Consider the following 14,510-nt stretch of genomic DNA (forward strand, 5'->3'; position numbering starts at 1 on the left):
TGACTCTGAGAGGAACAAAGGGAAACCACTGCAACATGAGGTCACAGTAGAGCATATCCTATCACTCGGCCGTATCTCCTCTTAGCAACACATAAGTCAGTAATACTAAGGGGAAAAAGAAGGGAGACATGCTGCCCATTTTGCTGTGGCTCTGGCTGTGAAAAGTGTGGCTAACCAAACGTGGGACGTGCCACGCAAGATATGGAACATAACTAAACTTCTCCGTGTTAGTATCCAGAGACGCCACCCTATGTTAACTAGGGTCCAATCCCTTATGAAACACTAGCCTGCAAAAGTGATGGATTATTGAAGTTTTGGATGGCAGGCCATGAACTACAGATTACATATATAGTAGAGGCTTTATAGTGTATTAGGGAAAGGTTAGTGAACTCATATTCCTGAAGTAATTAGAATGATTCTTTCACCTGACCTATTGATTCAATTATAGACAGGGCAAAATTAACTACTGCTGCCTTTTATATAAATTACAGATCATGTCCATAGGACTGTGGCCTCTCTCAATAACAGAAGCAGTACAACTCACCAGCAAAAAGAAGTTCCATGGCTTCGGCACACCATACTCTCCGGGAAAGACGGCTTCTATGTACCAAGCCACAAGGCCGTACAAGACAGCATCAAGTAAAAATATTCCCAGTATGTAGGCAAAGACAAAGTTCTCCACCGTGTTTGGTGAGAAGATGTTACTCCATTTAATTCCAATTTCTAAGAGATAACAGGAGACATTAAATTTAGGTGGCAACTGACACAAAGTTATTCATGTGTATCATAATGAAAGAGTGAAAAAAGTTAATGTTCTCTAGAGATTACTATTATATTCAGCTACTTTCTTATGCTGTTAGAATTTAGGACATCTGAGCAAGTAATCATGTAATATGCTTCCTACTATGACAAAGACAATCAGTAATAAATTAAACAAAAATAAAATATACTAAAAAGTCAGGAAAATGAGTTTTACAAAAAATAAGCAGAGCTATAGGTTTAGACCAAGCATGTCAAACTCACGGCCTGCGAGCCGCATGTGGCCCACAACGAATATTTTTGCAGCCCAGCCAATATAACGGTACGTAAGAAATGTTTTAACAAAAATTTCATAACTTAATTTTTACAATATCCTGTTATACATAATTATTAATAACGAACTACAACGTTCGCTAATGACTGATTACTACAATCATGTTTCATTCATTTTCCTTACGCGCCTTACGCGCAGGCGCACCATTTCTCTCCACTAATACCAGCAGCGAATATTTTAGCAGCTGATTGCCACGTCATTAGTCTTGGACTGACTTGTTAGGTGGGCACAACATGAAATATTTCACTTTCGGAGAACAAGAAAATTAGGTTTATTTGTGTTACACTTATTAATTTGTGCAGATATTCAGTGTCTGCTAAGTTAATGTTCAAGAAAAAATATTAGTTTTTATTAAAATGTTCTATATTTTATGTTAATGACGACTCATTTATTTCAGCCCTTTGTATTCAGCATGTCTCTATCAAAATAAACCCAAGTTTCTATGAAAATTAAAGCTTTTGTTTTTTTGCGGCCCATGTAAAGTTAAACCTTGTTTATTTGGCCCATGTTAGCCTTTGAGGTTGACATGCTTGGTTTCAGCCGTGGGCAAACTACGGCCTGCGGGCCGGATCCAGCCCGTTTGAAATGAAAAAATTAAAAAAAAAAAAAGACCGTACCCTTTTATGTAATGATGTTTACTTTGAATTTATATTAGTTCACACAAACACTCCATCCATGCTTTTTTCCGGCCCTCCGGTCCAGTTTAAGAACCCATTGTGACCCTCGAGTCAAAAAGTTTGCCCACCCCTGGTTTAGACAGTGGCTCCTCTCCCCACCCCGTCCTCATACTAAATGTTCACTGACATATATAATTTTGGAAAAATGCAGTCACTGCACAGTAGAGATGAATGAGAACTAAAGAACAGACTAGAGGGGCTTTGCATAGTTTTTCATTGATGGAAAAAGGAAGAAGGAAGTTACTAAAAGGCAGAAACATGTCACTTCATCCCTACCCCAAACAGAAGGTGGCAACTCCAAAAGGAGTAGGGAGAGACCCTAACAGACCTGAGGCCTGGCCAGTGTTGCTCAGTGGTTGAGCATCGACCTATAAAACAGGACGTCACAGTTTGATTCCCAGTCAGGGCACATGCCTAGGTTGGGGATGGATCTGCAGTGGGCAATGCAGGAGGCAACCGGTCAATGATATTTTGTCATAATTGATGTTTCTATCCTTCTCTCCCTGTCCCTTCCTCTCTCTGCAATCAATAAAGACATTTAAAATTTTTAAAAGACCTGAGTAAATTTATGGAGGGAATGTGCAAACTCATGCACTATAGGTAACGGTATAAAGTAGTGTGAATTTTTTAGGACAGTTTAGCAATATCAGTAATATTAAAACTGTGAATACCCTATGAGAACGTGGCGAAATTTACAAGGTTATCACTCACTGTCTGTTTCTGCCCTGACAAGGTATTTGGTTCCCAGTGCCATTACGACATTTGAGCTGAGGGAAAAAGCCAGCTTTTTGATGAGTGTCATCTGTGCGTAACTTGAAGAGATCCTGGGAGCTGGAAAGTAGCTGATTAAATAAATGAAGCCTCCAATAGATATAGCAAAGTGTGCTGCCAATCAGAGAGAAATAATACGGTCAAGTCAAACAATCTGAAAATCTGAAATAAAAATACCTTGGTTTTATTACGAGTGCCCTAAAAGTTGAAGCACATTGAGAATAGACATTGGTCTGCTCGGCTCACCACTACTTCCTCAGCACATTATAAAATGTTTGACACTTATTAAGTGCTTAAAAGTATTTTTTGAATGAATAAAAGATGAAAATTAAAACATTTAAAAAACTACTTTCTCTTGAATTTATCATTAGATATGCAATAACTATGACTATTGCAGCTTTTAATGGAAATTTACATATTTATTATCACTCAACATAAAATATTGTAAATACTATCATTGGCATAATCAGAAAATACCTAGATCAGTGGTCACCAAACTTTTGGGCCTCACGAACCACTAAATTCATAATTTTAAATCTCGCAGGCCACTAATATGATTTTTTTAAAAAAAGATAAAATACATTTGTAAAATAATAATCAGAGAACTTCCATTTTATTAATATGAAATGTACCTATTTGATATAACATTATAAATACTTATTTAATTATAACAAAATCTTCAAAGGTTGTTTAATTGTAACAAATTTATTAAAATATTAATTTTTATGAAATAATTGAAGCTTAAGTATTACACATTTTTAGAGTGTGATATTTGCTCCTGTTTGCTTGAAATAAATTTATGGATTTTTGGCTCCAATGACATTACTGCAAGACAGAGGGCCGTATTTATTTCAAACCGAGACCGGTACCGAGTTTTAATTGCTGTGACAGATGAAAATGTTTTTTTCGCACAAATATATTGTTGAAAATTGAATCAAAATGTTCATTGCTTTTTCACTCAGCAATGGGTATTCACTTTTAATGGAGATACAAAAATGGGGTCTTGATAAGAATGACTGGAATTTACTTTGGGAAGATAGTTTGACTTCGCGCAGGGCTAACAGTCGGGTTAGTACCTTGCCCCTCGACAGCCGTCTCCCCTCAGCGTGAAGAAGGTGAGTATACTGGGAACCCACTTCTTCGCAAAGCGCCTCAAATATTCGAGAATTGAGTGCTTTGTGTCGAATTTCACTTATAATTTTAATAACATCTGATAATATCTCGTGTAGTTCTGGGGAAATTTTTTTCGCCGCAAATTGCTCACGATGTATAATGCAGTGTGTAGACAAAATGTCCGGGTGGCCAACATTTTTCACCTTTGCAACAATTCCTGAAAGATGTCAGTCATGTTTGCGGCACCGTCTGTACATTCTTCCCATTCAATTCCGAGTTCCAGGAAATAACTATTAACCTGCTTCAGAAATCCCAGAGCTGGTTGTTCCACCGGCAAGCTGAGCCAACAAAGTAGTTCTTCCTGCAGCTCTCCGCACAAAACAAAGAAGCGCTTTGTTACTTTCACCATTGATTCGTCAAGTTGAATTGAATAAAATGGTGAATTTTTCACCATTTTTATAACTTGATTTTCAATATCTTCAGCCATGTCTTCGATTCTGCATTTGACAGTGTTAACAGACAGGAATTGCTTTCAGCGTCTGGACAGCCTGCCTTCCCAAAACCTGTTCCCAGGCTTGTAACATGCAAGGCTGAATTAATTCTTCTCCAATCGCATACGGCTTTTTATTTTTCGAGATCTGAAGTGCTATCAGATAAGAAGCCTTTAATGAGGATTTATCTCCAACAGTCATTTTTGTTACAGCAATTACTTGCTTTTGCATATTTTCATGCACTCTTTGAAAATATTCAAGTGGTTTTTTAAAAATGCAAATAAGGTCCAAATTTTTCTGTGGATCACCAAAATTTTCTCATGGACCACCAGTGGTCCCCAGACCACAAGTTGGCTACTGCTGACCTAGATTGTGTTTCCAGATACTGATATTCAGTCTATGTCAGGGTACTGAGGGCAAATAAGGATGCCTACATAAACAGAGACACCAAGTTGGTGTCAAGCAACCAGATCTGGTTTAGAGTATGAAGTGGCCAAAAACGTGACCCTGATAAAATATTAAAAAGAAAATTCTTGTTAAGAAATCAGTTAACCTCATCTAGAATTAAATTGCAGCATCCAAATAGAAATTGGATATTATGAAGTAAAACACTATTAGGAGTGATTCTTCCTTCCCTTTTTTTTTAAAAAAAAAAAAATATATTTTATTGATTTTTTACAGAGAGGAAGGGAGAGAGATAGAGAGTTAGAAACATCGATGGGAGAGAAACATCGATCAGCCACCTCCTGCACATCTCCCACTGGGGATGTGCCCGCAACCCAGGTACATGCCCTTGACCGGAATCGAACCTGGGACCCCTCAGTCCGTAGGCCCACGCTCTATCCACTGAGCCTAACCGGTTTCGGCCCTTCCTTTCTTATTTTAAATTCTTTCCTGAGGATATGATACTTGGAAAAACAGCAGCCAGGAGCATTTGGTCATAGGACCCCAGCAGCCACAGGGCAGGAAAAGAAAAACAACAACACCTTAAGTGACACAGCCTGTCCCACCCACAGAATGCCACCACACCCTGCATTTGGAGCTTAACAGAGGAACAAAAGCAGAGGCCAAAGTTACAGATTTGAACAGCCTCAAGGAGCCCTCAGTGACTGGAATGGGGGAGAGGCCACCCACTCCACTATCCTGGGAACCAGACTGATAATTTCCCCACACAGGAGAACTGATAAAAACTCCAGGTTTACAGCCAGCCCCATTGGTCTCCACACAGGATCTCTGTCCAGCCAAGGAAAGAGTGATAATTTGGGCAACTTGGGGAGGAGTGGCTCTGGGACAGGGAAACACACCCACCGTATTTCCTAAAAGCTAAACAGCACCTCCCGCCTAAAGCCCTTTTCAGAAACAGGCAGAGATGGGCAGAGGTGGAGCCTGGGGATCCAGGGGAAATGTGCTGATCAGCCCTGACCCCACGGTGCTAACAAACCTGCTTCAGGGGGCAGATTGGCCCTCCTTCAGGCAGCCAAGGACTGTGGAGACACAAACAGTGAATAGGTGGATCACTTGGAGCTTCAAGCAGGAGCTGAAAGCCCAAGGAGGGCAGTCCCTGACAGTGTCAGCACCTACCTCCAGAACAGGAAGCTCAGATTGGCAGACAGAGAAGAGTGGGGTCTAAGTGAGCTCCCAGAGAGCACTACACTCGGCTGAAACAAATGCCAATTCACTTTCTTTCTTTCTTTTTTACTTTTTTCTTCTCTTTTCCTCACTTTTTCCCTCTATTTTCTTTTTTATTTTTCTCTTCCCTTTCTTTTTTTTGCCTTTTTAAATTTATCTTCTATATCTATCTGTGTTATTGATTTCTTATTATTCTAGTCTCTGTTGTTTCATTCATATATCTAACTTCCCTCTTTCCTTTTGCTGCTCAATTTTCTTTTTTTGACTACTCAGTTTTTTCTCTTTTTCTCCTGCTTTTTAATCCTTTTTCTTTTTCTTATTATAAGTCTATCTGCTTTCTCCTCTATTTTCCTTTAGAAATTATTTTCTTGTTTTTTCATTTCATTTCTCCCTCTCTTATTTTAAACCATTTTCCTGCCCCTATGCCTCTAATTCTTTATTTTACTTTCTTTACTTCAGCTCTGCATCTATATATTCTGCCACCATTTTCTGTTGGTTTTTTGTTTGTGCTTCTTTTGTTTGTTTGTTTTGTTTTGTCCCTGTATTTTTTTTCTTTATTTTTTTCTACCATTCTTGCTCTCTCTTCTCTTTCTGAATTCTCTCTTTTTTGTGGTTGCTTTTGTTGGTGCTTTAGGGGTCTTATGTACACTTTTGTTTTCTATCTTCTACTTTATATTTTGTCGTGTTCTATTTTGTTTTGTTTAGTCAGCATCTCTACAACAGCTTTCATGACATGCTCAGGGGTGGCACATAGTCAGCCAGTCTGAGAGGAGACTCCATCCATGAACAGGGCAATAACACTCAAAACCCAAATACAACAGGAGAAGCCAAATAACTCAAGTAAGGGGCTTTCCTAGAAAACCCAGCTCAGGAGGTCTAAGAGACAGGACCACTGGGTCCCACAAATCACCTACTGCATAAGACCATCCCATAAAATCTGGGTGGCATAGCAGTTTTATCTAATATACAGAAACAAAAACAAAGGGATAGCAAACTGGTGAGACAAAGAAACAATCCCCAAAATTAAAGACATGGAAAAAAAACAGAAAAGGAACTAAATGACACAGAGGTAAATAATTTGTCAGATAAAAAATTCAGAGTAGGAGAAAAACCAAGATGGCGGCATAGGTAAACACCGGAGTTTGCTAGCTCAAACAACCACTTCAAAAATACAACTAAAAGACGGAACGGACATCATCCAGAACCACAGGAAGGCTGGCTGAGTGGAAATTCTACAACTAGAAGGAAAGAGAAAAACATACCGAGACTCAGAGGAGGCGCAGTACTGAAGTAAAATACTAAGGTACAGAGGCGCACACGGAGCGGGCTAGTGGCTGAGGGCGCGGTTGTCATTTTCAATTGGGAGGGAGTCTCAGGCTCTGAGCTCCAGTTCCGGGTGAGTCTCTGGGGACCCAGACTCAGAGGGGAGAAGCGGGACTGTCTGGCATCGGTCGGAACTCGAGGGCAGCTTTCTCTCGGAGGAGCTTGCAGCGATTGCCAAGACACTGAGAAGCTGGGCTCTGAGAGCAGCCATAACTGCTAGCCCCGCCCTGTTGATCCCCTGGGACCTGCCCTGCCCAAGCCCTGCAGGGAGGGTTTTGCTGGATAGCCTAAGGCAGAGGCTAGATTAGCACCTCCCTAGAGATCCAGGAGCCAGGAAGCCCAGAGGTCAGAGTGGGACCATCCAGTTTGCAGCTCCATGGAACCATAAAGGATACACTCAGGGGGCAGAGTCAGTGAGCACCAAAGCCCCACTGAAGGAAGTCTTGCCCCGGAGGGGTGTCTCCAGCACAAAAGTTCTCCCACTGCAGTCACAGCTGATTCTCACAGCCAATTGGCCTGGAGGTCAATTCCTCCCAGTGATACCTACAACAATCAAGGTTTAACTACAACAAAACTGTGCACAAAGACCACAAGGGGGTGCACCAAGAGTGTTCTACTCAGGTAATTGGGGAGGCTGAACCACTGGGACCTAGAGGACACTTAGCACAGAAAACCACTGTATCAACACAGGGAAGCATAAAAAATGCGGAGACAAAGAAACAGGACACAAATGACAGAAATGGAGGAAAGCAAACTACTGGATATAGCGTTCAAAACCACACTTTTAAGGTTTTTCAACAATTTTCTAGAAACTGCCAATAAACTTAATGAGACCTACAAGAAATCTAATCAGACCCTCGAGGTTGTGATAAAGGACCAACTAGAAATTAAGCATACACTGACTGAAATAAAGAATATTATACAGAATCCCAACAGCAGACTAGAGGATCTCAAGAATCAAGTCAACGATTTGAAATACGAAGAAGCAAAATTCACCCAACCGGAAAAGCAAAATGAAAAAAGAATCCAAAAATATGAAGATAGTGTAAGGAGCCTCTGGGACAGCTTCAAGCGTACCAACATCCGAATTATAGAGGTGCCAGAAGAAGAGAGAGAGCAAGATATTGAAAACCTGTTTGAAGAAATAATGACAGAAAACTTCCCCTACCTGGTGAAAGAAATAGACTTACAAGTCCAGGAAGCACAGAGAACCCCAAACAAAAGGAATCCAAAGAGGACCACACCAAGACACATCATAATGAAAATGCCAAGAGCAAAAGACAAAGAGAGAATCTTAAAAGCAGCAAGAGAAAGAAACTCAGTTACCTACAAGGGAGTACCCATACGACTGTCAGCTGATTTCTCAACAGAAACTTTGCAGGCCAGAAGGGAGTGGCAAGAAATATTCAAAGTGATGAATACCAAGAACCTACAACCAAGATTACTTTATCCAGCAAAGCTATCATTCAGAATTGAAGGTCAGATAAAGAGCTTCACAGATAAGGAAAAGCTAAAGGAGTTCATCATCACCAAACCAGTATTATATGAAATGCTAAAAGGTATCCTTTAAGAAGAGGAAGAAGAAGAAAAAGGTAAAGATACAAATTATGAACAACAAATACACATCTATCAACAAGTTAATCTGAAAATCAAGTGAATAATCTGTTGAACAGAATGAACTGGTGATTATAATAGAATCAGGGGCATAGAAAGGGAATGGACTGACTATTCTTGGGGGGGGAAGAGGTGAGGGGGTGAGGGAAGAAATTGGACAATAATCGTGCACCTATGGATGAGGACAGTGCATGGGGAGTGAGGGAGGAGGGTGGGGTGGGAACTGGGTGGAGGGGAATTATGGGGGGGGGGTAGAGGAACAAATGCAATAATCTGAACAATAAAGATTTAATTAATAAAAGAAATATATAAAAAAAATAAAGAGGACTGTTGGGAGAATGAACACAAGCCCCAGCGGGTCAGAGTACGTCATCTATTTGGAAGACCCCCCTCTCTCTCCCAGGCATGGGATCTAGCATATAGTTGGAGCCAAAATATTTTTGTGAATGCAGGGACATTGGGATGTGAAAACATATTAAACAAATCCCAGAGAGACTCACAGCCAGACTGAGGTTTGATCCTAAGATAGCCAAGCTTTCTTTAAGCGCAGATCGTAGCTGTTTCTACCACCGCCGGTTCAGGATGGGTGCATCCATCTCTTCCACCCTTCCCTTTAGAAAGTAGCCCAAGGCGGGCAGGGGTGTGTGTGTGTGTGTGTGTGTGTGTGTGTATGTGTGTGTGTGTGTGTGTGTGTGATGTCTCTCATTCCCAGGAGGAACTGGAGTCAGAGGAAAGAGCGCGCGCGCGCGCACACACACACACACACAGAATTCAGAGTAATAGTATTAAAGGTGCACAAACAATTCAGTGAGAACTACAAGAAACTTAATTAGAATTATAAGGGTCTTAATGAGAGCTACGCCAACATGAAAAGAAAGCTTAAAACAATAAATAAGAATCAATTTGAAATGAGGAATAACAGAACTGAAATAAAGAACACCCTGGAAGGATTCAGCAGTAGACTAGAAGAGGCTGAGGATAAAATCAGTGAATTAGAAGACAAGGTAGACAAAAATACCCATTCAGAGCAGCAAATGGAAAAAAAAATTAAAAAGCAGGAAGTGAGTCTATGGGAGCTTTGGACAACATGAAACATAAAAACATCTGCATAATAGGGATGTCAGAAGCAGAAGAATCTGAGGAAGGAATAGAGAGCCTCTTTGAGACGTAATGGCAGAAAATTTCCCTAACCTGGTGAAGGAAAAGTCACTTGAGTCCAGGAAACACAGAGAATATCAATCAAGATAAACCCCAAAAGACCCACACCAAGGCATATATTAATTAAAATGGCAAACGCCAAAGACAAAGAAAGAATCTTTAAGGCTGCAAGAGAGAGACAGAAAGTTGCCTACAAAGGATATCCCATTACACTGTTAGCTAACTTCTCAATAGAAAAACTTCAGGCCAAAAGGGAATGGCATGAAATATACAGGTAATGAAAACCAGGGACTGAACCAACAAGACTATCATTCAAAAATGTAAGGTGAATAAAGAGCTTCACAGACAAAAAATGGCTAGAAGAGTTTATTACAAGTAAAACAGCAACACAAGAAAATGCTAAAGGGACTGTCATAAGAAAAAGAAAGAGAAAAACACAGGTATAAAAAATAAGAATGGCAATGAATAAGTACCTATTAATAGTAACCTTAAATGTAAATGGCTAAAATGTTCCAATCAAAAGACACAGAGTAGCTGAATGGATAAGAAAACATGACCCATATATATGCTGTCTACAAAAGAACCACCTCAGAACAGAAGGATCACACAGGCAGAAAGGAGAGGGATGGACATAAATTTTTGCAGGAAAATGAAAATGAAAAGATAGCTGGGGTAGCAATATTCATATCTGACAAAATAGACTTCAAGGTTAAGGCCATAATAAGAGATAATGAAGGCCACTTAATAATACTAAAGTGATCAATACAACAAGAGGATGTAACTGTGGTAAATATATATGCACTCGATAGAGGAGCATCCAAATATCTCAAAAAAATCTTCTAGAGAATTTCAAGGAAGAGATTGACAGCAATACAATCATGGTAGGAGATTTTAACACCACACTGACTTCACTGGATAGAACTTCTAGACAAAAATATCAACAAGGAAATAGTGTTCCTAAATGACACCTAGATCAGGTGGAATTAATTGACATTTTCAGAACATTTCAACCCAAAGCTACAGAATATGCATTCTTCTCAAGTGCACCTGGGTCATTTTCAAAGATAGACCACATGTTAGGACATAAAACATGTCTCTACAAGTTCAAGAAGATTGAAATCATATCAAGAACCTTCTCAGATCACAATGGCATGAAAATAGATATGAATTACAAAAAAACAACAACAATAAAAAAAAACACTCCAAAATATTTGAACACATGGAAGCTAACTAGCATGCTATTAAACAAAGAATGGGTTACCAAAAAAGATCAAAGAAGAAATAAAGAACATCCTGGAAACAAATAAAAATGAACACACGGCAACCCAAAATCTATGGGACATAACAAAAGCAGTCCTGAGAGGGAAGCTCACAGCACTACAACCTACCTCAAATAACAAGAAAAATTAATAATAAACTGTTTAACCCCACAACTTAAAGAATTAGAAAGATAACAACAAGAAAAGCACAGAGAAGTAGAAGGAAGAAAATAATAATGATCAGAGCAGAAGTAAATGACATGGAGACTAAAAAACTATACAAAAGATCAACAAAACCAAGAGTTGGTTCTTTGAAAAGATAACCAAGATTGATGAACCTTTAGCCAGATTCATCAAGAAACAAAGAGAGAGCCACATGAGCAGCCTGCCTCTGTCTGAGGAGCAGCAGGTCTGTGAGCAGCCTGCCCCCACTCGAAGAGCAGCAGCCCCATGAACAACCCACCCCCACCTGATGAGCAGCAGCCACACAAGCAGCCTGCCCCCATCCAAGGAGCAGCAGCCTCATGTGCAGCCTGCCCCCATCCGAGGTGCAACAGTGTACAAGTAGCCTGCCCCCACCATCCAGAGGAACTACCACTCCTGTGAGCAGCACCCACAAGAGAAGCCACTGCCAACTGAGGAGCAGCCACTGCCATGACCACCCAAGGAGCAGCCACCACCCAAGGAGCCGCTGTTGTCTGAGGAGCAGCCCCCGCACAACTCAACAAAGCAACACCCAAAGGAAATAAAAGGAAAAATTGTCAGAAAAGCAGCAAAGTGAAATGGAGGCATGTGATATGTCAGAAAAAGAATTCAGAATAAGGGTCATACAGTTCATAAACTGGATGGATGAAAAAATCAACAACTTATGTAAGAATCAAGAAGAAATAAAGAGTGATATAGCTGCAATAGAAAACACCATGGAAAGTTTCAACAGTAGACTAGGAGAAGTGGAGGACCGAATTAGTGAATTAGAAGACAGGGAAGCAAAACACACAAACTTAACTGTAATTGGAGAAAAAAATTAAAAGACAGGAGGAGAGCCTATGGGAGCTTTGGGGCAACATGAAATGAACCAACATATGAATAATAGACGTGCCAAAATGACAAGAAGAGAAACCAGGGTTAAAAAACCTATTTAAAGAAATGTCAGGAAACTTCCCTGATGTGGGGAAGAAAAAAGTCACACAAGCACAAAGAGTCCCAAACAAGATGAACCCAAAAAGACCCACACCAAGACACATCGTAATTACGATAGCAAATGTTCAGGACAAAGAGAGAATCTTAAAGGCTGCAATAGAGAGACAGAACATTATGTACAAGGGAACTCCCATTAGATTATCAAATGATTTCTCAACAGAAACACATCAGGCCAGAAAAGAATGGAATGAACTTTACAAAATGATGCAAAGCAAGGGACTGAATCCAAGAATACTCTATCCAGAAAGGCTATCATTCAAAATTGAAGAGGAAATAAGAAGCTTCACAGGCAGAAGAAGGCTAAGGGAGTTTATTGCTACCAATCCAAAAATGCAAGAAATACTAAAGGGATTATTGTTAAAAGAAGAAATAAAAATGAGAGAAGGAACATAAGCACTAAAATAAAAAATGGCTACAAATAAGTACATATCAATAATAACTTTAAACATAAATGGACTAAATGCTCCAATCAAAAGACATCGAGTGGCTGAATGGATAAAAAGAAAAAATGACCCAAATATATGCTGTCTACAAGAGACCCATCTTAGAACAAGGGACTCACACAGACTAAAAGTGAAGGGATGGAAAAATATCTTTCCGGCAAATGAAAATGAAACAAAGCTGTAGCAGCAATACTTATATCTGACAAAATAGACCTCAAAGTGAAGGTTATAGGAAGAGATAAGGAAGGCCACTTCATAATACTAAAGGGATTGATACAACAAGAGGATATAACCCTGGTAAACATATATGCATCCAATGCAGGAGCACCCAAATACATAAAAAAAAAAAAAACTCCTGGAAGATATCAAGGGAGAGATCGACAACAATACAATCAAATAGGGGACTTTAATACCCCACTGATATCACTGGGTAAATCCTCTAGACAAAAAATCAGCAAACAAACAGCAATCATAAATGACCCACTAGATCAGATGGAATTACTTGACATCTTCAGAACATTTCACCACACAGCCACAGAATATACGTTCTTCTCAAGTGCACATGGGAAATTTTTAAAGATAGACTACATATTGGGTCACAGGCAAAGTCTCTGAAAATTTAAGATGACTGAAATCTTATCAAGCATCTTCTCAGACCACAATGGCATATTAGAAATAAACTACAAAAAAATATTCAAACACTTGGAAGCTGAATAGCATGTTATTAAATAATGATTGGGTTACCAAAGAGATAAAAGAAAAAAGAAAAAACATCCTGGATATGAATGAAAATACAACAACCCAAAGATCTATTGGACACAGTGAAAGCAGTCCTGAGGGGGAAGTTCATAGCTCTACAGGCCTACCTCAAAAAAACAAGAAAAAATGGTAGCAAATCATTTAACTCTAAAACTTAAAGAATTAGAAAGAGAGCAACAAGGAAAACCCAGAGTGAGCAGAAGGAAGGAGATAAAAAAGATCAGAGCAGAAATAAATGACATAGAGTCCAAAAAACAATACAAAAGATGAATGAAACCAAGAGCTGGTTCTTTGAAAGGATAAACAAGATTGATGAATCTCTAGCCAGGCTCACTAGAAACAAAGAGAGAGGACCCAAATAAACAATTAGAAATGAAAGAGGAGAAATCAAAACAGACCCCATAAAAATATAAATGATTGTTAAAAAATACTATGAACAACTCTATTCTAACAAATTAGACAACCTAGAGGAAATGGACATATTCCTAGAAAAATACAACCTTCCAAACTCAATCAGAAAGAATCTAAAAATCTCAATAGGCCAATAACTATGACGGAAATTGAAGCAGTCATCAAAAAGCTTCCAGCAAACAAAAGCCCAGGGCCAGAATGCTTCACTGCTTCACATGGGAGTTTTACCAAACATTCAAAAAAGAACTAAGACCTATCCTCCTCAGACGATCCCAAAAAATTCAAGAGTAAGGAACACTTCCAAGCTCATTCTATGAAGCCAGCATTACCCTAATACCAAAAACCGGATAAATACAACAAAATGAAAGAGGAGGAGGAGGAGGAGGAGAAAGGAAAGGGAGGAGGAGAGGAAGCAAGGGACTTAAAAAAAAAATGATCCCCAGCAATTCAAGATAGTGGAATAGTAGGTGGAAGATACACTCACCTCCTCCCAGGACCAAACTGGAATTACAACCAAAATATAAAACAATCAACTGAAGAGAAGTCTTATAAGCAAGGATTTACAAAAG

The 14,510-nt window shown here is 39.4% G+C and overlaps 1 protein-coding gene across 1 annotated transcript in view; it reads right to left on the reverse strand.

Annotated features, from left to right (window-relative positions):
* The window catches only part of LOC308518602 (phospholipid-transporting ATPase ABCA3-like), a gene marked incomplete at both ends in the record, with an annotated part of 259,837 nt that overhangs the window by 167,260 nt on the left and 78,067 nt on the right, over window positions 1-14,510 (reverse strand). Inside the window, 2 exons of the mRNA XM_081090313.1 lie at window positions 545-723; window positions 2,482-2,655. Coding sequence (XP_080946439.1) covers window positions 545-723; window positions 2,482-2,655 — 353 coding nt within the window. The remainder of the gene's footprint in view (window positions 1-544; window positions 724-2,481; window positions 2,656-14,510) is intronic.

Source organism: Myotis nattereri, assembly GCF_964212035.1.
Source record: "Myotis nattereri genome assembly, chromosome: 4".
Lineage (NCBI taxonomy): Eukaryota > Metazoa > Chordata > Mammalia > Chiroptera > Vespertilionidae > Myotis > Myotis nattereri.